This window comes from Muntiacus reevesi, chromosome 2, assembly GCF_963930625.1.
Source record: "Muntiacus reevesi chromosome 2, mMunRee1.1, whole genome shotgun sequence".
Classification (NCBI taxonomy): Eukaryota; Metazoa; Chordata; class Mammalia; order Artiodactyla; family Cervidae; genus Muntiacus; species Muntiacus reevesi.
Window position 1 is genome coordinate 157,372,777 of NC_089250.1, and position 27,842 is coordinate 157,400,618.

The 27,842-nt window shown below is 35.3% G+C and overlaps 1 protein-coding gene across 3 annotated transcripts in view; it reads left to right on the forward strand.

Moving 5' to 3' along the window:
* Nucleotides 1-27,842, forward strand: part of ATRNL1 (attractin like 1) — a 746,492-nt gene that overhangs the window by 136,296 nt on the left and 582,354 nt on the right. For all 3 annotated transcript variants that reach the window (XM_065923396.1, XM_065923397.1, XM_065923398.1), the window contains exons 11-15: nt 8,465-8,549; nt 10,004-10,212; nt 11,479-11,597; nt 15,804-15,936; nt 19,523-19,704. In XM_065923396.1, coding sequence (XP_065779468.1) covers nt 8,465-8,549; nt 10,004-10,212; nt 11,479-11,597; nt 15,804-15,936; nt 19,523-19,704 — 728 coding nt within the window. The remainder of the gene's footprint in view (nt 1-8,464; nt 8,550-10,003; nt 10,213-11,478; nt 11,598-15,803; nt 15,937-19,522; nt 19,705-27,842) is intronic.

A 27,842-nucleotide genomic window follows, 5' to 3' on the forward strand; every position in this document is an offset into this window, starting at 1 on the left:
CATTATTTGTCTTTTTCTGTCTGGCTTATTTCTCTTAGCATAATACCTTCAAGCTCCCATACATGTCATAAACAGCAGAATTTCCTTTCTTCTCATGGCTGAATATCGCTCCATCGTAGTTATATACCACATCTTCTTTACCCACTGATTTATTGATGGACCCTTAGGTTGTTTCCGTAACTTGACTATAGAATAATGCTGCAGTGAAAGAGAGTGCAGATGTCTCTTTGAGATCTTGTTTACATTTCCTTTGGATATATACCCAGAAGTGGGATTGGCGCATCATATGACAGTTCTATTTTGAGTTTTTTGTGGAACGTCCATATTGTTTTCCATAGTGGGTGCACCAGTTTATATTCCTACTGACAAGGCACCTGGGTTTCCTTCTGTCCACATCTTTGCCAACACTTGTCATCTATCTTTTTGGTAATATCCATTCTGTCATGTGTAAGGTGATGTCTCTTTCTGGTTTTGATATGCGTTTTCCTGATGGCTAGGAACGTTGAGTACCTTTTCATGTACATGTTGACCATTTGTGTGTCTTTCTTGGAAAAATATCTATTCATTTTCTCTGCCTATTTTTTAATCATATTGTTTGGGCTTTCTTTTTTTTTTTTTTTGCTATTGAGTTGTGTGAATTCCTTATATATTTTGAATATTAACCCCTATAAGATATATGATTTAAAACATTTTCTTCCACTCAATAATAAATTACTTTTTCATTTTGTCAATGGTTTATTTTGCTGTGACTAGGAGTCATCTTAGTAGTGAGTTCATATTATCTTCCAGGGTTCTTGTAAGGAAATGAATCCTAAATCTTGCATCTTGGAGAGTGCTTTCATATAAATAAATTCTTCCAGTATAAGGTTCTGACCCTTTTGATCAAACTCCCTTGGACAATTCATACCTTGTGTACTCCCCCAACTATTGCCAATGTGTGCTGTCTGGATCTTACAGATAATCTGGGATGTAGCCTCTTTCTTTTCTTAGAAGTCCCAGCCTGTGTCTGGCAAGGTTCTGCTGTGCCACGTTACAGGCCTCGTGGCCATTATGAACAGTGTGAGAGATTCTGAACTAAGGTGCAGGTCTTGCTGGAGGGAGGCCTCTGCATTGTGTTCAAGCAAGGGTGGAGTACTGTCTCTCAGTGGGGTAGGGTGGACCACTTCTGCAGTCTCAGCTGATAGAGGAGAGTTTGAGAATGCAAAAGTTGGGGAGATTTTCAGGGGCATCAACTCAGATGTCCCCATCCCATGTGCTAGGGTCTTATTCTCTTCTATCAGGACCTTGTCTTTGGAATAGTGGACTTTCTCTAACTAGCAGACTCTCTATATTTGGGAGCCTATTTATAAGGCACTAAGGAGGCCTTCTGCTTTCCCAACCTTTCATTATCTTTTTCTAGAGCTCAGTATGACTAAGCAGTAGACGTGAATTCTGGTATAGTGATACTTTTAACATTAATGCTTCTCAAACGTCTAATACTTCACACCTGTAGAGGATTGCGTTCCATGGGCATACCTTCCTAGTATTCCACTGGTTTAAGTTTTAACAGTTGGATGACCACCTCGTGCTGGCTGCTGTGTGTGCCCCACCTACCACCAGTGATGGGTTCTGCTTTATTAGCCTTGCAGTCTGTGCTTCAGCTCCCAAACTCCATCTTATTTCCTGTATTCTTGTATCACTCTTGGCACCAAATGCTGTAGTTTGGTTTCTCTGGGAAACAGACTCTTACGATAGAGTTTAGGATTCATGGTGTCCATTGGGAGTATCCTTAAGATCAATGTCTCTAAAGAGGCAGAGGAGGAAGCAGAGTTGGACAAAGGGAAAGTGATGCTGGTTGGATAACCTCAATCAGCCCCACAAGGATCTCCAGAGACAAAATTGTTGCTCAGAGTTGTTCTATATTGGGCTGACATGGCAGGATATTCAAAATCCTCCTTTGACCAACCATTGTGTATAGGTCATCCTTGGAAAGATGTGTCCTTGAATGAAGTGACTCTGCTACTGAGACAGTTCCAGAGCTTAAGCAGATGACTGTTCACTGGCGGCATTCTTAGTGACACAGTTTCTGCCTTGAATGATGGTCTAGGCAGCTCATATCAATGTCCATTACAAATCTCCAAAATTCAGAAGATTAACACCAATAAAAGTTTATTTTTCACTCCTGATTCATGTCTAGTGATGGTGGGGAGGACAGATTTGCTTGCTCTATCACTTGGAGGTTAAGGCTACATTACATTTTCTTTCATTGGCAATTAAGTGGCTCCATCCAGAACTGGCATCATCATTTTAGCTTGCATTTCCTTGACTAGAACAAGTCATACTGTCACATCCAAGTTCTCAGGAATATGGGAGTATCATTTTGCCATAGGTCTTAAGGAAGAGAACTGGAATATTTGTTGAGCAGCACCAACATCTACCACAAATATTGTCTATAATTATTTTTGAACATTTAGTATAATTGAAGGTGATGTCCTAGAGATAGTTATAAAACCTTCACCTCCTACTGCTGCATATGTTAAAAGGCAAAGAATTTTAGAAGTAGAATTGTGTTGTATTATTGCCAGAATTAATTGCTCTCATGTGTAATTAAATACTGTACTGAATGCTTTTCTTCTGAAGGGATTTGAGTACTTAAAAAAGAATATTATTGGATTTTTATTTTCATGAAGTTAATGTTTATATCAAAAAGGATCTTTTGATGATGTGTTGAGGCAGTATAGCATAAAGAAGTTAGAGATTTGGTTTTGTTTTGAGTTTAATATTTAATGACTTCAAGGAAGTTAACTAACCCCTAAAGACTCTTTCCCAGTTTTTAACAGTGACAAAAATATTTACTCCTCAGAGTTGTTCTGAGAATTAAATATTTTATAGCACTGCTAAGCAATTAGCATATTCTTTTTACTAGGTGAGAGGTCATGGCTGCCACTTATTTTAGGAATCTTTCCCTGTCTAAAAGGGCTTTCCCTGTGGTTCAGTGGTAAAGAATCCTCCTGCAGTGCAGGAGACCTGGGTTCATTCCCTGAGTCAGGAAAATCCCCCGGAGAAGGAAATGGCAACCTAATCCAGTATGCTTGCCTGGGAAATCACATGGACAGAGGAGCCTGGTGGGCTACGGTCCATGGGGTTGCAAAAGAGCTGGACACGACTTAGTGACTAAACACCATCACCACCACCACCACCTATCTAAACAGACTATACAAGTTTTGGTGAATTCTTCAGTTAATTTTATACAGTATTATTATAGTAATTAAAAGTGTTTTTTAACTTAGAAGCAGCTATATGCTTTTCTATTTTGGGCTTCCATAGCCTGTAGAATGGAGAAGGAAATGGCAGCCCACTCCAGTATTCTTACTTGGAGCATCCCATGGGCAGAGGAACCTGGGGGGCTTAAGTCCGTGGGATCACAAAGAGTCGGACATGACTGAAATGACTTAGCACAGCACACAACCTGTAGTAAGCGATCAGGGGACGTTTTTCGTGGTGAGCCTGGTGGGATTATTTGACTTTTAAACTTTGCGTGTGTGTGTGTGTATGTATGTATGTATATGCAGTTGGAGTAAAAATAAACCATGGCAGTATAGAAATGAAATGAGACGAATAGTGAGTCAGGGATAAATGCTCAAAACATGGTTCTAGGCATTTGGTATATTGAAATATACTGAGAAGTAACTGGGAAATGTGGTATATGGGAAAAATTAAATTAGATCAATGCAACAAATGCAAAATAACTTCCAAATGGATTGAATTTAAAAATAGTAAAAGCCAAACTGTACATTTTTGAAGAAAATTAGAGATTATCTTTAAAATCTTGAGGTAAGAGTAAAAAGTGAAAATCACAAAGGAAACAGTGAGTTTGACCAAGTTAATGTACAAGCTTTCTGTTCCATAGTGCTCCAAAGAAGATATACAGGTGGCCCAATAAGGAAATTAAAAACACCCAACATCACTAATCATTAGAGAAATACAAATTAAAACCACAGTGAGGTACTACTTTACACCCACTAGGATGGATGTAAAATAATATCAAGAAATAGAAAATAGCAGTTTTTGGCGAGGATGTGGAGAAATTTGAACCCTTGTGCAATGCTGAGGGGATTATAAATGGTGTGGCCACTATAGGAAAGGGTATAGAGGTGCCTCAGAAGCTTAAACATAATGATCTAGCCATTCTACTTCTGGGAATATACGCACAAAAAATTGATGACAAGGAAGGAACAGATATTTGTACATCCATTTTTCTAGTAGCATTACTCACAGTAGCCTAAATCTGGTAATAACCTACATATCAATCTATGGGTGAATAAACAAAGAAAGTGTTGTGTAGTTCAGTCGCTCAGTCATGTCCGACTCTTTGTGACCCTATGGATTGCAGCATGCCAGGCTTCCCTGTCCATCACCAATTCCCAGAGCTTACTCAAACTCATGGCCATTGAATTGGTGATGCCATCCAACCATCTCATCCTCTGTCATCCCCTTCTCCTCCTGCCTTCAATCTTTGCCAGCATCAGGGTCTTTTCCAGTGAGTCAGCTCTTCGCATCAGGTGGCCAAAGTATTGTGGTTTCAGCTTCAACATCAGTCCTTCCAATGAATATTCAGGACTGATTTCCTTTAGGATGTACTGGTTGGATATTCTTGCAGTCCAAGGGACCCTCAAGAGTCTTCTCTAACACCACAATTCAAAAGCATCAATTCTTCAGCACTCAACTTTCTTTGTAGTCCAAATCTCATGTCCGTACATGACTACTGGAAAAACCATAGCTTTGACTAGATGGACCTTTGTTGGCAAAATAATGTCTTTGCTTTTTAATATGCTGCCTATGTTGGTCATAGCTTTTCTTCCAAGGAGCAGTGTCTTTTAATGTCATGGCTGTAGTTATTATCTGCAGTGATTTTGGAGCCCAAAAAATAAACTCTGTCACTGTTTCCATTATTTCCCCGTCTATTTGCCATGAAGTGATGGGATCAGATGCCATGATCTTAGTTTTCTGAATGTTTAGCTTTAAGCCAACTTTTTCACTCTCTTGTTTCATTTTCATCAAGAGACTCTTCAGTTCTTCTTTGCTTTCTGCCATAAGGGTGGTGTCATCTGCGTATCTGAGGTTATTGATATTTCTCCTGGCAATCCTGATTCCATCTTGTGCTTCCTCCAGCCCAGCGTTTCTCATAATGTACTCTGCATATAAATTAAATAAGCAGGGTGACAATATACAGCCTTGACATATTCCTTTCCTGATTTTGAGCCAGTCTATTTTTCCATGTCCAATTCTAACTGTTGCTTCTTGACCTGCATAAAGATTTCTTAGGATGCAGGTCAGGTGATCTGGTATTCCCATCTCCTTAAGAATTTTTCATAGTTTGTTGTGATCCACACAGTCAAAGAATAAATTAGAACAAATTTGACTGCTCTAGCAGTCAAACATTAATAATGCAATAATATAATAGTAATATGTTAATAATATAAATATAATATTATAATATTAACAATAAAATCAATTTAATAATATAATAATATTTCATTGTATATACAAAAGTTTCATATATGCATACAATGTATATATTATTAATGTTCTGGGTTAAAAAGGAAGGAAACTCTGAAACATTCTGCAGCACAGATGTACTTTGAATACATGCTGAGGGAAATAAACCAGTCACAAAAGGACAGATACTTCATGATTTTATTAATTTGAGGTGCTAGAGCAGTCAAACTTGTAGGCAAAAAAGTCAAATAATGCTTACCCGGGGCTGGGGTAGAGAGGAATGGGTAGGTATTGTTTAATCAGTACACAGTTACAGTTTGTGAGATGAAGAAAGCCCTGGAGATGGATGATGATGATGATTTCTAAATAGTGTGAATTTACTTAATGTCACTGATCTGTTCTCTTTAAAAATGGTTAAAATGGTGAAAAAAACAAAAAACAACAGGTTGAACAGAGTAAGCAACGTGGAGAAAAATCCACATAGTTTGCATAGTTTGATACCAGTTGTGTTAATATAAAGTTATATAACCTACAAAGATACTCTATACAGATCATAAATATGAACTTGATAAGCAAATACAGGACAGTGGTGGCATCCAAAGACAGAAGACATAAAGCAATCAAGTCTGAGAGGGAGTATCCAGGGAGTGGCCATCGTACATGTAATGCTTTCTTTAAAACTCTACCATAGACATGGTAAAATGCTGGGTTTGAGAAGTCTGGGTACTGGTGTGTAGGTATTTATAATGCCATTGTTTTTACTACTCTGTATGCTTAAAATTTTTTTCTTTTTTCCTGAAGACAGTAGCTTGTAGAACTGAAAGAGTTCTTATAAAAGCCTAATTTTTAGAAAATGACCTTTATTCTCTCAGCTCTTTTTCCTGACTCACTTCTTAAACGGTTTCTCTGGGCATTTTTCCTGGTTCTCATCTCTGAAATCTGCTTTTCTCCTTCCTGCTGAGTTGTTTTGGATGATGGGCCAAATTACTTATTCTTCAGTTCTGGATAGGCTCAGGTTATTGGGTCACTTTCTTTTCTGGACACCAGATGTCCCAAAAATGATGCTGGAGATGATTCTTCTTTGGAGGTTTTTATGATAAACTGGTTTCCAGAAGTCCTACTCTTTCATTTGACTGTTTCCTTTCCTTGAAGCACATTCAGGTTTCTAACTCTGTTACTGGAATACTATGTTCAACACACAATTTATGAATTATTGGCCATGTGAGGGGTGTGTGTGTTTGTGTGTGTGTGTTGGGTTTTGGTGGCGTGATTAAAATCTATCTATGCTAACTCATTAGCTGTCTCTAACATTTTCATCTCTTTTCTTTTTCAAAGTCTTTACCCTTTACAAGTCACCCCTTCTCTCCAAATGGGAATAATCTTTCAGAATCCCATCAATATACTTTTATAAATCAGGCATTCATAAACATAATTTATAGCAAAACAAAGGTAATCTAATGGGCCTTAAGGACATTACTTAACTTCTCCTGGGTCTCATTCTTCATTTCTAGCATATGGTGATACCTGCTCAGTCAGCCTCACTGGATTCTTAACAAAGACTATTTAAATTATGCAGATGAAAGCACTTGGAAATTTTTAATATTACTATGTGCATATTAATGCACATTTCTTAAGTGAACTTTAGCATGTAAAAAAATGGTAGACTATGAATGTTACGTGTAGGCCTTTATAATAGTTCTCAAAATGTGATCTTCAGAGCATTGTCTCCTGGGAATGTAAATAGGTGCAATGTGAATTGTGCTTCTGTGGATAAAACATTGGGAAAACACTGGGTTTAGTAAAGTTAGGCTTCTGTGCCTTTGTGCTCTCTTTATTCAGAGTATTTAGTAAGTTCATGTACTTTGTGAACTAAAAAGATTATATCAACTTAAAAATACTCCTTTGGTGGAGGGTATGTAGGTACTGTGGGAGATACAACCCAAGATATATTTTATTACTCTGAGTCTTCTAGTTTAACTTTCTAAGCTATGATTTTGGTTTTTGTAATTTCCTTGATCTTTACTAGTAATAATATTGAAATGAAACCAAATTTATTTTACTTCTGGTGTAATATATATGGCTGTTTATATAGGAAAACAAGTAATTTAAACAATTACAACTAATTGTATTTTAGATTATTTTTTCTGTTTTAGAAGGGCTTCTAAGTTGCCAAAATATGGAAAAAAAATGTTTTTAAAACTTGTTATACCTATGTAGTTATATTAAATACCTGGATCTGCTTTTAAATAGGTTACACCTAAGAGGATAAAATCTAGAACACTGTCTTGAGAATGTTTCTAGTCACTGAATACTGAATTATTTGACATCTCAAAATCTCTAATAATATATGTGTGGATTCTGAGGTTATATTTAAATGAAAAAGTTTTCTTTAATCGATTTTCTTTCCATAATCTTTATGTAGCTAATGAACTGTTTAGATTTTTTTCATTTGTCCTTTTTTTGCAACTAAAGCTCTTCTTTGCATAAAATGAAAACTTTTCTTTTGAAATATCATATTATTAAACTGATTTAAACATTTTATTTTGATGATTCCATTTTAGGCTTTCTCTCACTTATATTCTATTTAATTTTGCATGCATACATGTAAAATTTGATTTAATGATTTAACTTTATGATACATTTTCCCAATATTGATGTTCATGAATTTTGCCGTATGAACCTTGTTTTATTTAATAAAATATGTCTTTGAAATTACCCTCCAAAATAAAGTTCTCCTAATTTGTTTCCTTTTTTCCTTTATTCTCATACATATAAAATTATTTGTAAGAATTTTAGACAGAAGTTATTTTTATTTAATGAATAATGCTAGTTGAGTAATGACGTTAAATTGTAGGTCATGGGAAATTAATGAAAGGGCTCCTAATTTGAAGTATTGTATCTTTATTTGTCCAGTGATTATTTTATAGTATATGTCTTAAATTGTTCTTTTATTTCATATTTTGTTTTGCTGTTTTCATTTTTCTAGCTTGTGACGAATGGAAAATACTACCGAAACCAAATCTCCATAGAGATGTCAACAGATTTGGTCACTCTGCAGTTGTCATTAATGGGTAAAAGAAGCATGTTTACCAGTCATACTACCTACATATTTTGTTTTTGTTTAAGCAAATGATTGTTTGTAATCAATGGCATTGTAGTTTTACGTATCACTTCAGTACCGTGGGAATAAATTTTGATTCATTAACCATTATCCTTCTTGCTTTTCTATTTAAATTTATTTAAGGGGCAGGGGCGTATCAGAGGAAGGGTGCTGAGATAGAGCCTCAGATACTCTGTGAAGTTTTCATCCTACCTTAATTTCTTTTTCCAGAGATCAGATCGTGAATGATTTCCCTGAAAAATCAGCCTGAAGTTATAGAAAGGCTAGCCACATATTTCTATTGAGGAGAGCAAGGGAAGTGAGAATAATTAGGTTCTCATCTTGGTTCTGTCATAACTGAATGTGTGATTTTTGACAAGCCCCTTACCCTCTCTGGCTTTTTCATGCATGCTGCTCAGTCGCTTTAGTCCTGTCCTATTCTTTGTGACGTTATGGACCATAGCCTGCCAGGCTCCTCTGTCCAATGGATTCTGCAGGCAGAAGTACTGGAGTGGGTGGCCATGTCCCCCTCCAGGTGATCTTCCCGACCCAGGGATCAACTTGCATCTCTTATGTCTCCTGCATTTGCAGGGGGTTCTTTACCATTAGCACCATCTGGCCATTAGTGCCCTTATATTCACTGGGAATTTGGACTCCGATGATCATTGTTACCTTCCTCCTGTAAGACAGTGTGATTTTACTATTTCTATAGCAAAAATTCATTAATGTGGACTCATGACAGTAAACAACATGCTGGATCATCAATTAGCTTAAAATTTGTGATTCATAATGACATTTTTATAAGGTCATTTTATTACTACCTTATTCTAATTATGTAAAAATTGTCCAATACGATACTAAAAATAAAACTGTGTGAGTGGTATCAGTTGGTTTTTGAAATGGAAATAAGTGAAATCCAGAGTGTAAACAAAAGGCTCTAAGCTTCTATGTTGAAAATTGCGTTTGATTTTTATTTTACTTTTTAAATGATAAAAATATTCTTGAAGTATTTTCTCATCTTTTCCATTTCTTATATCAATAATATTTTTAGAAATGAAAATTAGGCTGTTTTGAGGCCATTGCAAATTTCCTTGGTGCTGGTAGTATTAATTCAGTAATCATCTGAGCTTTTCTTTTCAAATTGAAACTTTGAAAATCTTTTTGATTATTTTACTCTTGGTCATTTTATTTTATAAAAGGATAGTAACAGTATACAAAGAATTCTATATTCAGTTTCTAAATTCTTTGTATTCAAAAAATTTAATTCTATATAACAATTCTAAAGTATATCTTGTTATATCCATATAGCTACTATATGTTTCTAAAACTGTTTCCTACCTAGATAAAACATGTAAAATACATACTTAAATTTATTTTTAAAACTCATTGTATACTTTTTTAAGATTCTTGTTTTGTTTTTAATAGGTCCATGTATATATTTGGAGGATTTTCTAGTGTACTCCTTAATGATATACTTGTATACAAGCCTCCAAATTGCAAGGCTTTCAGAGATGAAGAACTTTGTAAAAATGCTGGTCCAGGAATAAAATGTATTTGGAACAAAAATCACTGTGAATCTTGGGACTCTGGGAATACTAATAATATTCTTAGAGCAAAGTGCCCTCCGAAAACAGGTGAAATATTTTTTACTTCTTTTTTGACATAAAGCATCTCTACTTGACTTGAAATGGAAGTGAATTCCTGCTCATAAGAATTACCTTAATAGTTTTCAAAAATTGAAAACTCATAATCCTCTAGTTAGGAATTCTTACATTTGAATTTGGCAGTGATTAATAATTAAATATCTTTCTTACCTATCTTTAGTTTTCCTTTTTGAATGTGTAATAGTACTATATCTCTGTGTAATAGTAATATATCAATTTTGATATGTAACATGGCCATATATATATATGAATTATTTTTGTATGTAAATATAAAATTCTCTCAAATACATCCTTTCTTAGATATATTGTATGCTTCAAAGAAATAAAATGAAGTAATTTATTCTGCATTTGGTACTTTTTTTCTTCCTGAATTATTGTCAAACCATCCCATAAAGCTAAAAAGCTTCTAGAACTTTGATGTCCTGTTATAACTCATTATTTCTTATAAAATATTGAATAAATAATTCAAACTTATGAATGTGCATGCCAAGTTGCTTCAGTCGTGTCCAGCTCTTTGCAACCCTGTGGACTGTACTCCTCCAGGCTCCTTTGTCCTTGAGGATTCTCCGGACAGGAATAATAGAGCGGGCTGCCATGCCTTCCTCTAGGGGATCTTCCTGACCTAGGGCTCAAACCCGCATCTCTTATGTCTCCTCTTTTGGCAGGCAGGTTCTTTACAATTAGCGCCAACTAGGATGCCCTGATTTATGAAGAATTAATAGTAAATATTTATAAAGAATGATTTGGATATAAATTTTCAATTTTCTTTAAGTGAATGGGGCTTTTATACATTTTTGCTGCTACAGTGAACAGATCAGGTTTTGCTAATCTAAAATCAGTCAGATGTTTCTATATAGCTTTATGAAGAATGATAAACAATGAGCATTTGTGATAATCTTTTCTTTTAAATGTATAGTGATACATTTTTAATATGTTTAATGTTTAATAAAATACCTCTAAATCTTTTCCTTCCTCCATAATGTGTAAATGTCAAATGATTGTAGGATCCTGATGGAGTGAATAATCAAGATGAGGGCAGGAGGTATTTAAATCCCTGTAAATCCAATTAAATTACAAAACTGACTTCATATTGGAGAACTTATTTTGATATTGATGATTACATTTATGGTTTAAAAATGTCCTCGTGATTCTCAGCAGATGTTAAAAATAAGTGAATGAAGAAGTGTGACATTTTCTTTTCATCCTAATGTGTTCTGTCTCCCACTTGTATCACAGCTGCTTCTGATGACAGATGTTACAGATATGCAGATTGTGCCAGCTGCACCGCCAATACGAATGGGTGCCAGTGGTGTGATGACAAGAAATGCATTTCATTAACCAGTAACTGCAGCATGGTTAGTATTTATGGGTAGATGGTGATGTAGCTAGCACTGCTACTTTATAATCATTAGCTTACCTGTATCACGACATTTAGAAAAGGGAAAGGGGAGAGGCAAAATAGAATTATGGTGTTAAGAGATATAAACTACTATGTATAAAATAAATGAGCAAGAAGAATATATTGTACAGCACAGGAGTTTTTAGCCATTGTTTTGTAATAATGTTAAATGGAATATATAATCTTTAAAAAATGTTGAATCATGTTGTACACCTGAAATGAATTCAATATTATAGTAAATAAGTGAAGTCGCTCAGTTGTGTCCGACTTTGCGAACCCATGGACTGAAGCTTACAAGGCTCCTCAGTCCATGGAATTTCCCAGGCAAGAATACTGGAGTGGGTTCTGTTTCCTTCTCCAGGGGATCTTCCTGACACAGGGGTCAAACCCTGGTCTTTCCCACTGCAGGCAGACGCTTTACCATCTGAGCCGCCAGGAAAGCCCTATAAAATTTTGTTTGCAACCTCTTGGGCTGTACAGTCCATGGAGTTCTCCAGGCCAGAATACTGGAGTGGGTAGCCTTTCCCTTCTCCAGGACATCTTCCCAACCCAGGGATTGAACCCAGGTCTCCTGCATTGCGGGCGTATTCTTTACCCGCTGAGCCACCAGGGAAGCCCAAGAATGCTGGGGTGGGTAATCTATCCCTTCTCCGGTGGATCGTCTTGACCCAGGAATCGAACCGGAGTCTTCTGCATTGCAGGCAGATTCTTTACCAACTGAGCTATGAGGGAAGCCCCCAAATTGTAAGCCAACTATAAAAAAAAGACATTTAGAAAATATGTACAGCATCACTTACTTCTTGATATGTCGTTGATCAGTCTAGATTCCATGTTGAATTCAATAACCTTTACTTTTCATGGATAAGATTGGGAAAATTCTTTAAAAACTTAATTTAAAAAAAGACTGTAACTATAAGCATTGTCTTCTGTGCTGATAGAAATAAGAATGTATAAGTAAGTATTGAAGTCATTTCTATGAGAGTCTTGTCAGACATGTATTAAAAGTGTTGTGACTTAGGTTTTATTTATATACTTTGTGTGCAAGGTTAATCTGAAGTGTTGATAGCAGTAGTTTTCATTTTATCTTTAAAATCATCTGTAGGTCTGTGTTTTAAATTTAAAAATTTGTCTTTAGATCTATGGTTCTCTGAGTCAATTCTGTCCCCCATTGGGACATCTGGCAATGTGTATTTTTTGGTTGTTTTCACAACTGTGGGACTGCTACCAGGATCTAACATAGAGAAGCCAGGGACACAGGTAAACATCCTACAATGAATGAATAGCACTGACACAAAAAATCATCACCTGGCTCAAAGTTTCACTAGTGATGAAGTCAAGAACCTATTTTAGGCAGACTATTGAAAATATTATAAAATAAATATTGATAGATTAAAATAGATCAAGAGGAGTAAAAACTAACCTTTTAATGGATAGCATCAAAATATTCCAGATATTTTGACGTCTAAAATATTTTAGATGTCAACAAATTGAAGGAAAATTTTTTTAAATTATTAAGGATTGTATTCAGTAGGATTAAAGATTCTCTTATTGGAGTGTAGCTTAAATAACTAAGAAGTTTCCATATAATTTAAACTAAATACACGTTAATTTTTTCTTTTTTTGAATTTTTATGAAGTAAGAAAAGTATCCACTTGTTTTTCAAGATACCAGGCAGAAGTAAAAGGTAAAGAAAAGGGAGTTTGAAAACTAAGTAAAAAATTTTTATTGTTATCTAAGATTTTTCTCCAGTAGCCAATCGTATTTTGAAATAATTAAAGCTTTATGATTCTAAAATAATATTAAAAACTTAAAATGAAGGAAAACTTTGAATTATTGATTAATCAAATTGAACCCTTTTGTTTTTATACTTACTGTATTGGTGTATACTTTGCAGTGATGTGTTACCTTAATAATAATAGATACTTCAATTTTATTTGAGTTTGAATGTTAATAGAACATGACTCACTTTGAAAGTTTGAATTACTTTTTTATATTTGCATAATATTCATCTAATGAGAGTTGTATTAGTGAATAATTGTGGACATGGTAGCAAAGTAAAATAAAACATGGGAATAAGGGACTAAAATGGAGAATGTCTTTAGATAAGAATTGCAAGCAGCTTTTATTTAAAACTTTGTTTGATGACTCTGAGTTAATTTGTATTTAGACATTTACACTATGTGAAAACACACGTCTCAAAAATTATATTATGCAAATTACTATAAAGTATTTATTTTATAAAGTGGCCTTTTCCTTTAGAGTTTAGTGTTGATAATGTGTTAAAAAGGAAAGCACGGGGTGAGATAGCACAAGTGAACAGATGGAAGTCTCTTATAATTTAGACTTTGATGTAATGTGTCTTTTGGACAGTTTTATCAGAATGTCTGGTGATTAAACTAAACCAAATGCTAATAGATACAGAAGGGTCTATGAGATTTTAGCATAAATGATGTCCATTGATATTCTCTTTCATTATTTAGTCATTTTTACTGCATGTTGCATATTTCGTGCTCTAATAGCCCAAATAACTGCTTTCTTCTTGCAGATATTCATTTTAAATTTACATCGAGATATATTAGGGTGAAGATGAGTAGAGTACTGGTTATTCTTCATAGTCTGTTTATGAATGTGCATCTGGTTCATTAGACCAAAAAATGCCAGCCATGTTTCAGAGTAGCAGTCAGCTTTCTTCTATCATTGAATAAATTGGCCCTGTTTGTGATGGAAATACAATTTCGTCTATTGTACTGGCTCAGTATCAATGAATGATTATGCTGTTCTTATGAAGAGCAGTAGAGTTAATTCGATGGTGACTCTACCATTGTTGTTCTAAAGTTTGGCATTAAGTTCTCATTCTTTCTCTTATTCTAATACATTGTTTAGCCATTCTCTTGTCTCTTATAGGCTATTTTATTTATCAGGTGATTCAAGTAAATTGATTTGTTTTTAGTTATGTGACAAACGTTTCAAAGTATAGTAATCCTATAGAATAATACTAAGATTTATATGCTATATGAGAAAAAAAAGCTGTGAATCAGAAAAATAGCATTAAGAAAATTTGCATGTTCTTAATGAAAATGATGGTTGAATAAGACTTGCAGTACAATTTGGGCTTTAAAAATGTATCATGATTTTTTAAAAGGAAGAATAAGATACAAATTTCTTCAACCATTTTTATATATGGGAAATTATAAGTAAATTTTGATTGTCAAATGTTTTGTTTGAAAAGAAATATTTATCACCCTTACATGAGAAAGCCTGTCTACCTGTGGGAAGGAGAGGGAGCTTATGATGCAGTATGTGTTTTTTTCCTTTGTGTGTCTTTTTTTTTTTCTCAATAACGAGTTACAAGAAGAGTTGAGCCCAAAGAATCTGATTTTCGTTATCACAGGTATTGATAATGTCATGTGAAATATCAAACCTTGAGATAAGTAGGGAACTCACACCAAAGTTCCCATATTGCCTTTTGTTTTCTTTTTTGACCTTTAAGCTTCAACCTCTTAGACCTGCAATTAGTTGAAATATGAGTAGTTGTGTAATAGGACTGATCAAAATGTAACTTTTGCAGGTTCTTTTCAACCTTATTGAGGAAATGTGGTAGGTACACATAGGAGAAACATCAGTTAACCAAAATCATTATTTAATGTCTGTGGAAGTAACCAAAACTGTTATTTAATGTATGTGGAAGTAAACTTAGTTTGAGTTACTGAGAAAATAATTTATCATTTTAGATTGTGTTGGATTTTGATAAAGCATCTCTTTAACTTTTGCTACTCATTATTTCCACTTCATTCCCGGGAGTCTGCATGATAGTTTTATTATGACTAGAATTCTTTGATGTGATCATTGAGAGAAACGAATGACTTTGTTCATTGGCTTTGTTTATTGAATTGTAAGTCTGTTACCAGATTCAACAGAATAGGTTTTCATTACTTGATTTCTGTTTCAGATTGTGTAATTTGCATGTTTTTTCAATAAGCATACATTCTAAGAACTTTGCCTAAATAAATAAATGAATAAAAAATTCTGATTCAGTAGAACTGGATTTGGTGTTAGAAGTCTGTGTTGTAAAGTTCACCACGTGACTTATGTATACGCTAAACTTCATAAGTCATTACTGTACAAAGGCGAAAGGTAACATGCTTTATCTTTAACTTTGTAGTCTGTGAAAAACTATACCAAATGCCATGTGAGGAATGAGCAGATTTGTAACAAACTTACTAGCTGTAAGAGCTGTTCATTGAACTTGAATTGCCAGTGGGATCAGCGACAGCAGGAGTGCCAGGCCCTCCCAGGTAAAGATTTGTATTGGGTAAATCAGTTTTTAGTCCACAGATGAATGCTATTTTTATAAAGAACGTTTAGTAAGAATATTCCATTTTCTAAAATTAAATTAGTAGCAAATAAACAGCAGTGTTGGAGTAAAGATAGCAGTGTTTCTACAAGAAAGATTTATACATTCATTTCCGATTAAGACTTTCAAGGTATCTTCTGTTTATTACTGTTGACTTGATCCGAATACTTTCCAGTTAAAAAATTATATCCTAAAAACATAGAAAATATTAAGTACTCAGACTAATATCCAAATCTAACAATGTTAACATTTTAGCATATTGGATTTAAGTGCGCTTTATTTTTTAAATTCCAGGAGCAGTTTTTTACTGACTGTTCTTTTTTTTATTAGAAATGGTAACATTTATAATAATTATTATATGATTCAATGAGATGCTTAAGTTCTGTAAACCAGAACAAAACTCATTTGAAAAAGAAATTTCAATTTAGCTTTTACAGTTAGCATTCTTCTTAGTAGACCCCAAAGTACTCTTTCCTTTGAATATCAAAGAGAAAATCAGAAAATAAAAAACTTGTATATATAGTTAGCCAGTTCCATCTTCTTGTTATATAGATAAGCTGAGACTGGTTACATATCCTGCCTAAAAAAGTACATGGCTTATAAATGGCAGAGGGGGCTAGTAACTGGGTGTTTATCTCTGTTCAGTTTTTTGCCTGTTTTTATCTCATGATTTTTTGTTTTTTTTTCATTTTTTCATTGAAAAATATCTGAACCTATGTAATTTAATCCCTTCATAGGATTTAAGTGTTTCTTATAAGTTCATGTAATAAAATAAAAATTAGATTGCCTTTAAAAGTACCATTGAGATTTTGGAATTTTGTTTATGTACTGAGCTTTTAAGCTTTTAAATAGCGATGTATGCATGTGTGTTCATTTTGAGTAATTTAGAGGATATTAATGCAGTAGGCAAGATTTGAGAAGCAATAGTGAAATGACACTAAGCTTGAAAGTAAAAGTCTAAAAGCTACATGTAGATCAATAAAATTACTTATAAAGTTTCTTTAAATAGACAGAGTAAATCCTGGACTAAAATAAGAGTTGACTGAAGGAATATATATGTACTGGAATATTATTCAATAAGAAGAGAATTTGACTACCAGTGGAAATTTGGGAAAATAATAGTGAAGTTATATTTAGTAATACTCATCTACTCTTGCCTGGGAAAATATTTTGGTTTGGCCTAAGAGTTGTACTTGACCAGGTTATTACTTTGGAGAATAAGAAATATAATAAGCTATTTTATTATACAGTAACTCCCCTTGCTCTGTATTCATATTTACTAAGAACCAGCTTGGTGTTATATGTAGCTTGGTTTCTGTTCAGCTTGTCTCAAGGAAGTGAATACTTTAAATAGAGAACTCAGTCTGTAGTAATTGCCTTTTTCCATGAAAATTTGTGAATTGCATTTTTTCTATTGATCTCATGTAAAATTGGCAATTTGAATTTATCAAGCTTAACCTATTTTAAAAATTAACTACTATCCTAAAGTTGAGGTGATGCTCAAAACTACAGAAACTTAAGACATCAAAACATTTAGTTTAGTGCTTTGGTTTAGTTTAGCCTCAAAGGCCCATGCGTTGTTTGCATTTGTGTGATTCATTAACCAAGTATTTTTGATCTTATAAAACAAAAGATAACCAAAAGTATTGTAAATCCTTCCTTGATGCAGTAAGGAAAGAAAAAGCTGAAATTTAACAAAAACTTCTGTACTGTTTTCCTTGAAGTAATTTGGTAGTTTAGATTTCAGAAGACAAGGAAGATTGCTATATGTGTAGCTTGAAAATGAAAGCAGAGGCGTTTGAAGTCTTATTAAATGACTGGTGTACTGGGTGCTTACTATGTTCCAAGCACTGTGTGTTATTCTCATTACCTAGTTTAATAGGACAGTAGTTATTCAAGAAGCAAGGGGCCCTGTAATACTAAGATATTGTGTGCTTCTGTAATTCTCATTCTGTTATAGGTTTACTCTGTATTAATAGTTTTCCAAAGGCTACATAGTATATGATTCTACTAGATTGAATGTTATGTGAAACCAACATTAAAGGAGTTTGCAAAAATATAGAACAAAGCCACCCTCTTAACTCTTTTGTTTTTTGGAGACTCTAATTAAGAGAAATTAAATATGCTATTTATTTTAAGTTATCTATTTCCCCAACATTTTTTAATGAAAAATTTCAAACATTTTTTTATGAATTTTTTAATGAAAAATAGAATTGAGTAAGGACACTCAGTACCCACACCCTAGATTCTGCAATGCACAGTTTACTCTGCTCTCTCTCTGATTTCTCTGCCTATCCATCCCCTATTCATTTACCAACCCATCTCAATTTTTGATGCCAACGCCTAATTTAAACCGTCAGCTTTACTTTCTCAAGGAGAAAATGTGATGATATTAATACATCTTCTTTGGGTGTGTAATAATAGCATTAAGGGGCAAGACATCCCAGAAACTGGAAGAGTAGGTTTGTAATAAAATTTTAAATGAATAAATACATGTATTTTTAAAAGATTTTAATTTTTAATATGGTCAAGCTCCATAGATATAAAATGCATAAGGAAAATTCTGTGGCATTCTCAATAATTTTTAAGAGTTTAAAGGGATCTTGAGACCAAAATGTTTGAGAATTGCTGCTTTATAATAATTCCATAAAGACTGAACTGCTGCATCCAACCTGAAAGGGCAAGAGGCCCTGATATATGTAGTGACATGAAACTAACGATACTCAAGTCAAGCTTCACAGATTGGTGTGTCAATAAAACACCTCAGTGTTAATGCATCCTAGAGCATAACTTTATATTGAATTTGTAAGTCTGTGTTTTAGAAAATAGACACTGTTTTAAGTTCAATTTGGAGCCTAAAGATAAACCACTGTTACTGAATAGTATGTTTAAACTTTCAGAAGACCTGAAAGGTTGTGTAAAAATAAATAGTTGAAAGCAAAGTTTCTAGTTTCTTTATGAAGTGTAAATGAAATGCGACTTCTTGCCCCATAATTATAATTAAAGAATCAAAGAACCCAGCTTACATCAAAATAGTACACCTGGGCTAAGGAGATTAGTTAATCTAATTCCATAGCCCAGAGGACAGTTATTAATAGCTACACTTGTAGGAATAACTTTGCTTTTGTTGTGTGCTGGTTATTTTTCTACTAAAGTGATCTTGTATAAAGTGGACCTTGCGACATATAAATGTAGTAGTGATTTCACTTGCTGCAAAACCATATATCAATACACTAGATTTACACGGAAGACCTAACAGTCAGCAGATTTTGACTGATGTTACAGAGCTGTAGTTTTTCTTATGTTTAATAATTAGAGAAAAAATTAGGATCTTCTGTTCTTATTCTTCACCAAAATATTAGTCAAATTTTGTTTAGTGTGATACAAGGATATATTTAAATTTTATCATAAAAATTATTTAAGCAAATCTAGTTGTATTTATTTAGCATTCTGAAATAATTGAAAAATACGCATGTGTTTGGATAATCAAAAAATAAGACATTTTTTTTTTTTTTTTTTTTGACTAGCTCATCTTTGTGGAGAAGGATGGATTCACGTCGGGGATGCTTGTCTTAGAATTAATTCCAGTAGAGAAAACTATGACAATGCAAAACTTTACTGCTATAATCTTAGTGGAAATCTTGCTTCATTAACAACTTCAAAAGAAGTAGAATTTGTACTGGATGAAATACAGAAGTATACACAACAGGTAACAATTATATTTGTTTTTATATGGGAATATGCTTATAATCACACAGCTATTGGCAATGAGTCATTCTTTTTGTTTCTAAATACATTATTTTTAATAAACCTTGGAAGTGAAAGTAGAACTCACTTCAACAGTGAGCAGTCAGGGGACTCCTTCCGTACTTGTATTTGGTAGTATGCCCCTCGCCCCATATGGCAGTGGTAAAGATTCCACCTGCCAGTGCAGGAGACGCAGAGATGTGGGTTTGATCCCTGGGTCAGGAAAATCCCCTGGAGAAAGAAATGGCAACTCACTGCGGTATTCTTGCCTCGAGTATCTCATGGACAGAGGAACCTGACAGGTTACAATCCATGGGGTTGCAAAGATTTGGACATGACTGAGTACAGCACGGCATTTGGTAGTTTAGTAATTTTCTGAATTGCTTATCTCATGTTTTGCTCAGTAAACCATTGCATTACTTTAGCAAAAAGTCATCTCATATGAATAAATATACTTTAAAAATTGTGTGTATAATTTAATAATTTGTTTGAAGTGTTATTATTCTTGTAACTTAGGATGTCTCTTATAATCAGAACACTAAACCAGTATATTGGCTATATTTGTATATGTGCATTTGTGTGTATGTGTGTTTATGTGTATGTTCTGAGGGTTAAAATTTTGAATAATCCTCTTTGTATAGATATGCTTGAAATAATATACAAATAGTTAGCTGGACTTAAACCAATTATTCAATAATGGAAGATTTGGAATATACAACACTTGGAAGCAGTTTTAATTTCCTTGAAAGCTGTTTTATGGAAAATATTTCCATAGAAATGGACTATTTGCTTGGAAATGGTATCAAATATCATTTTACAATAAACTTCTAATAGGAATCCATAGTACTTATTTGCTGTTCTTGGGATGTTAAAATATGATCAACTCTTAAGAACAGATTAAGTTGGAGATTTGGAAATAATTTACTAAATGTAGTTTTGAAATATCTTAGTTCATATACTTACTTAAAGTGTCTTGAAGGCATTTGAAAAAATTGAGTAGATTATGTTATGCATTGTATTTTTTTTAGGTGTACAACATAATGATTTGATATTTGTATTTATTGTGATACATGTTCTTGGATTTCCTTTTAGATTCTGCATATAAGTGAGGTCATATGGTATTTTTCTTATCCTGACTTATTTCAATTTGATCTATCCATATTCTTGCAAATGGCAAGCTTTCAGTACTCCATGATCTCACATATATGGTGAATTTAAAACAAACAAGCAAACATCCTAAAAACTAAAAAACCAAGCTCACAGATATAGAGAACAGTTTGATATTTGCCAGAGGTAAGGATGGAGGGTGGGCAAAATGGATGAAAGCGGTCAAAAGGTACAGACTTATAATTATAAAATAAATAAGCTATGAGGCTACGACATGTGATGTGATGACTATAGTGAATAGTATTGTATTACGTATTTGAAATGTTCTGAGAGAGTAGATCTTAAAAATCTTCACAAAAAACTGTGTATGGTAACATACATTAACTAGACTTATCATTCTACAATGTATACAAATATTGAATCATTATTTTGAATTCTGGAAATTAAAATAATATTATATGTCAGTCATGCATCAATTAACGGGGCTTTCCTGGAGGCTCAGACGGTAAAGAATCTGCCTGCGGTGCAAGAGACCCAGGCTCGATCCCTGGGTCAGGAAGATCTGGAGAAGGGAACAGCTGCCCACTCTAGTATCCTTGCCTGGAGAATCCCATGGACAGAGGAGCCTGGTGGGCTACAGTCCATGGAGTCACAAAGAGTTGGACATGACTGAGTGTCTTTCACTTCACATACATCAGTTAAAAGAAAAAGTATAGTCAACACTTACGAATAGCTTAAGTAGGAGATTTAGAAATAGTTTACTAAATCTAGTTCTGAAATACCTTATTTAGTTCAAATATATACTTGAAATATACTAATGTAAACTGTCATAGCATCTATAAGATTTTTGTATTTTGTGTCAAAAGTAAAATTAGAGCTCAGTATAGATTAGTTAAGTGATAAAGCTAAACAATAATAAATACCTCATATCTGAGGTATGTACAACTTTGCCCAGTGTTTAAAATGTGCACACACATATAGACCCTGTGACCTAACAATCCACAAAGTGGCATGATTTCTACACAGCGCTTCCTGATAGCTCAGCTGGTAAAGAATCTGCTTGTAATACAGAAGAGCACAGTTGGATTCCTGGGTCAGGGGGATCCCCTGGAGAAGGGATAGGCTACCCACTCCAGTATTTTGGGGTTTCCTGGTGGCTCAGCTGGTAAAGAATCCGCCTGTAATGCGGGAGACCTAGGTTCGATCCCTGGGTTGGGAAGATCCCCTTGAGAAGGGAAAGGCTGCCCACTCCAGTATTCTGGCCTGGAGAACTCCATGGATTGTATATAGTCCATGGGGTCACAAAGAATCAGACATGACTGAGCAACTTTCACTAATGGAGGTATGGCAGTAATACAAGTATTGCTTTGAAAATGGCATTAGATTTCAGTGACTTTTTTCGACCTTAGGTTATGACTTTTATTTGGGCAAGGAGTCTTTTGGTACGGTGCAGTGGAGATGGTTTTGGCTTGAAAACTTTTCAGAACATGTATTACCAATTGCTTGCCATTGAAACAGTTAAGTGATATGTTTTTGATATAGCTGATTTTTAAACAACATTGAAGGCAAATGATGCATTAAGTATCAAACTGATGGAGAGCAGGCAATCTGGAAATACTGCTTATCTCTACAACTTAGTAGCAAGTTAACTTCCACAGCCCTGTGTTCCTCATCTGTAACCTGGGATAGTTATTTGCTACCTTCCTGAATATTCATTGGAAGGACTGATGCTGAAGCTGACTGCAATACTTTGGCTATCTTATGTGAAGAACTGACTCATTTGAAAAGACCCTGATGCTAGGAAAGATTGAAGGGAGGAGGAGAAGGGGACAACAGAGGATGAGATGGTTGGATGGCATCACCGATTCAATGGACGTGAGTTTGAGTAAATTCTGGAAGTTGGTGATGGACAGGAAAGCCTGGCGTGCTACAGTCCATGGGGTCACAAAGAGTCGGACATGATTGAGCAACTGAACTGAACTGAACTAATGTTTATTGTGAGAAATAAGTGAGATATTGTGTGTGAAGAATATAAATTTTATTTAAGTGTTTACTAAAGTTACAATTATTATTGCTTGCATTTTTAAGATTGTTATTTTTGTATGTTTCCACTATTGCTATTACTGCTATTTCCAGGAATCATTAATTAGATAATGAATTTTTAGGTAACTAAGTGAATTTATTCAGTGAATAGTTGATATTGTCTATAGAAAAATGCTTACCCCAAACTGATGTTTTAATTTTTCCCATTTTACAAAGCCTTCCCCCCATCTCCACTAATTATTCTAGGATCTTTTTCCTTTTAAGAACATTCCTGATAAAGAATATGAATATATGTTATGGATTTTCCTTTTACTAATAACAGGGAAATAAGTATCTGAGTTTTAAAAAGTGATTTAAGAACAGTTATGTATAAATATGAAAAAATTAGAAGAACTTAAGCATATACCCTTTTGAAATGTTTATATGACTATTCAATTCACTGTAATTGCCTACCACAATTTTTATGGTGGCATTAGTGTGTATGTTTCTCATGAGTATTGATATGGATTATTTAATTTCTAATAACATTTTATATCTGTACAGAGTCAAAAGTCTCCCCCTATATTAGTGAAATTGATAATTTATGTCCTTGAGTTCAGTTCAGTTTAGTCACTTAGTCGTGTCTGACTCTTTGCAACCCTATGGACATGCCAGGCTTCCCTGTCCATCACCAACTCCCAAAGCTTGCTCAGACTCATGTCCACTGAGTCAGTGATGCCATCCAATCATCTCATCCTCTGTCATCCCCTTCTCCTGCCTTCAATCTTTCTCAATATCAGGGTCTTTTCTAAAGAGTCAGCTCTTCGCATCAGTTGGCCAAAGTATTGGAGCTTCAACTTCAGCATCAGTCCTTTCAATGAATATTCAGGACTGATTCCTTTAGGATGCACTGGTTGGATCTCCTTGCAGTCCAAGGGACTCTCAAGAGTCTTCTCCAACACTACAGTTCAAAAGCATCAATTCTTCGGTGCTCAGCTTTCTTTATGGGCCAACTCTCACATCCATACATGACCACTGGAAAAACCATAGCTTTGACTAGACGGACCTTTGTTGGCAAAGTAATGTATCCCTAGTTTTTATAAATATTCAAAAATTTTACATGGACATTACAATATGATACTTGGCTGCCAAACAAATATATTAAGTGCTTGATATTAATAGGCTAAAGAAAAATTATAATAATTCAATTTGTATTATAGAACCATTCTTGTGTGAACTGAAGCTATTTTTCTGGAAAGGATGGGCTAATCTTCATTCATTTAGTATGTATCTATTGAGCACCCTCAGTGTACCCGGCAGTCTACTGCTTGTTGAGAATATAGATATTAAAAACAATCAGTGTTGTCAAAGAGCTTTCGGAGGAGTAAGACAAGCCCAATTATATCAAAGTGTGATAATTGCAGTGGTAAATGCAGTGGTAAATGCACAGGGCAGATAGAGGATAGATATCTGCAGATATGTGCAGATAGAAGACAGATATCTGACATGTAATGTCAACTTAAAGAGTTTCCTAGAGTAATACCCAAGTTACTTGTTGCAAGACTTGGAGTTGGCCAGTACATAAAGATATTTGTAAGGATTCAGGGAAATACCTCTGGTTTTGTTTTTCTCTCAGTTTATCTTGTTTGAGAGCTACTAGCCTACAGTTGAGGATAAGATGCATGTGGTATCATCTAGGAGAGATCTATTGGTTTTTAAAAATATTTTAGAAAAATGTAACAAAGTAGTATTTGTAAAGTTTTGCTTTTAGTCATATGGAGCATACAACATAATTTAAGATCTATTTACATTTTTGTACTAGCAAGAGCTTCATTGTTTTCATTACAAAATTGAGGGGTAGTTATCAGTGAATATTTGGACATTAGTTCTCCTGAATATATTTAACTTACAAAGAGCTTTTTATTGGTAGAGCCACATTCTTTGAATTTTAGAAAAGTACTTGTGTTTGGCTTTGGGCTTCCCAGGTGGCTGAGTGATAAAAAATTTGCCTGCCAGTGAAGGAGCTGCAGAAGACCATGAGTTCAGTCCCTGGATCAGAAAGTTCCCCTGGAGAAGGAAATGGCAGCCCACTATAGTATTCTTGCTGGGATAATCCCATGGACAGAGAAACTTGGCAGGCTGCGGTTTATGGGGTCGCAGAGTCGGACACAACTGAGCTCCTGAGCCCAAGCACAGACACACACAGTGTTAGCACTCAACTGCTTTTTCCTTTGTGTTATTTTTCATTTTTACATTATAATCTCAAAATGCACTACTTTAGAAGCTTCATATTTCAAGATTTCTTCTTTAAGTTGCTTATTTTTTCTTGCTTATGTTTATAAATCATAAAGATTAGACCAACAATTAATTGGAATGTATGATGAACTTAGACTCAATAGTTTGTGGACTATCCTTCTCTGTAAATAAATGTTTTGTTGCATTAGAAATATGAAGTTTAGCAAAATTTCAAAGGTGGAATTTTCTGCAAGGTGACATTCCATTAAACATAGCATTATAGAAAGTGAATTATACCCAGAGTCATTGCAGTTGTATAAACTTAAGATAAGCCTTCCATCATAAATAGAGATTGGCAAATTCATGCACTTTATAGAGATATTCTGGGTCAAATGATCATTTACTTATTGGCAATGGCTAATGAAATGTTGCGGTGATTTATGGTGTGCTGCAGTAAATTTTCATAATATAGTAATTTATCTTTTGTTTCTCAACTGCCTGTCCAGCTCATTTACTGGGTAATAGTTACTTTAAATGTTTTATCAACTGCTTATTTTCCTGCTCTTCTCTTCTTCCTTGCAGATTCTTATCATGACGATTTAGAGAAAAATGTTTCATTTTAAATGACTTGTTTTTACTATAGATAGTTTGGAAATATAGGCAGAGTTGCTATAATGTAAAGCACAGTCATTAATCTGAAATATCTATGTTGTATTGATTCCTGAACTATCAAGAACTATAAAAATATTATAGTTTTTTTGTTATCAAAATATATTGAGAATAATGTATGAAATATATAATGGTCAGAAGACAAAGCAGCGTGTGTGTTTTTATAATTAGAAAACATTATTTATTAAGCACTATCTCTGTGTCAAAAACTGAATGCTAGAAAATAACTATCTCTGTTCTACTGGCCTTGTTTAGCAAAATTTATTGACCGCCTATGCTATGTACAGTACTCTGCTGGGTGATATGAGATCTGATCTAATGAATGTTTATTGTTCTTTAGTCACTAAGTTGTATCTGACTCTTGTGACCCTATAGACTGGAGCCCACCAGGCCTCTCCGTCCATGGGATTTCCCAGGCAGGAATAATGGAGTGGGTTGCTCTTTCCTTCTCCAGGGGATCTTCCTGACCTGGGTACTGAACTTGCGTCTCCTGCTTGGCAGGTGGATTCTTTATCATCGAACCACCTGGGAAGCCCCTAATGAATGTTAATAATACTTTAATTTTATTTAAGAAATATTTTTTGAGTATTTATGTGTAAATCATTATACTTGTACACTGTATAAATTTCAAGGTCTACAAATTCTTTAGAATTCTCAAGGACCATTTGTACAACATATTTAGGATAAATACTGAATTAATATATCTTCTATATTGTCAAAGACCCAGGTGGAGGACCATATTTTTCTCTACCCTGACAGTCGGTAATGTAAAAAAAAAAAGATGATGTGGAGTTTTGAAACCACTTCACATAATAATATGATATTACTAACTTGATAACTTCGAGCATAAATATATTATTATGTGTATTTAAGTGGGAATGTTTTGGAATGATGTTAGCAAGATGATAGAATGGAAATTTCTGGCACTGATTCCCTCCTAGAAACGCTGATTTAACAAATTACCCATACACAAAATATCTTTCTGAAAGCTAAGGAGTCCAGGTGAGAGGTTATAGCATCAGGGATGGCAGAGGGAACACAGAAATAAGAAAAGATTGATTAAAGATGGTAGAAAGGACAGTTGCACATTACCTGCATCATCCTTCCCCTAAGCCTACACAGTGCAGTGACGCTTAGTGAGAAATACCCTCTGCAAAGGGGAAAGAGGATGAAATGAGCACTGGTTTGGCTGTGGTCCCCACCCCCCAGGGCTGCTCTAATGAACCCCAGTGCCTGGGTTTTCCCTGAGAACCCAGGTGCCAGGCACACCCCAGTGCCAGACTGGCTCCTGTGGCCTCAGGCTGCAGACTGGTGCCCACAGACCCAGCCTCCAGGCCAGCCCCCATATATTCCTGGGCTCTAGGAAACCTAAGATCCACATCCTCTCTTGGGCTGGCCTCTGCCGACCAAGGGTCAGGCTCATTCCAGTGGACTCAGGCTTTAGGCCCTCCCCTGTGAGCCCAGGTACCAGGCCCATCTCCATGGACGCAGGTATCACACCTTCTCACAGACTCAGGACCAGGCCTGCCGCAGTGGACCCTGGCCCCAGGCTAGCCCTTGCAGCCTTAGGACTATACTTGTGGGCCCAGGTGCCCAGCTTGCCCCAGCGCCAGACTGGCCTCAGTGGGTTTAGGCTCAAGGCCTGCCTCAGTGCCAGATGAGCCCTATGGATGCATGCTTCTGGGTGGCTCCCGCAGATCCAGGCTCCAGACTGGCCCCTGTGGACCAGATTTGCTCGCTTGGCACTGTGGACCAGGTTCCGGGCCCACCAGTTGGTACTCAGTCACCACCAGCCCTGTCCAGCCATAGTGATCCCTGCAGCCCTCGGATCCAGGCCTGCACCCAGGCTCCAGATCCAGGCCTGCCCTTGTGGAGCCCTTGGTTCTGAGTCTGTCCCTGCAGACCTAAACTCCAGACCCACTCCAGTGGAGCCAGGACCAGGCTTGTCCCTCCGAACCCAGGCTCCAGGCAGGTCCTCTGGACCCAGATTCTAGGCCTGCTTACCCTTGGTCTAGGCCCCAGGGCAGCCCACTTGAGGACTTCAACAGTAAGCTTGCCCATAGACCC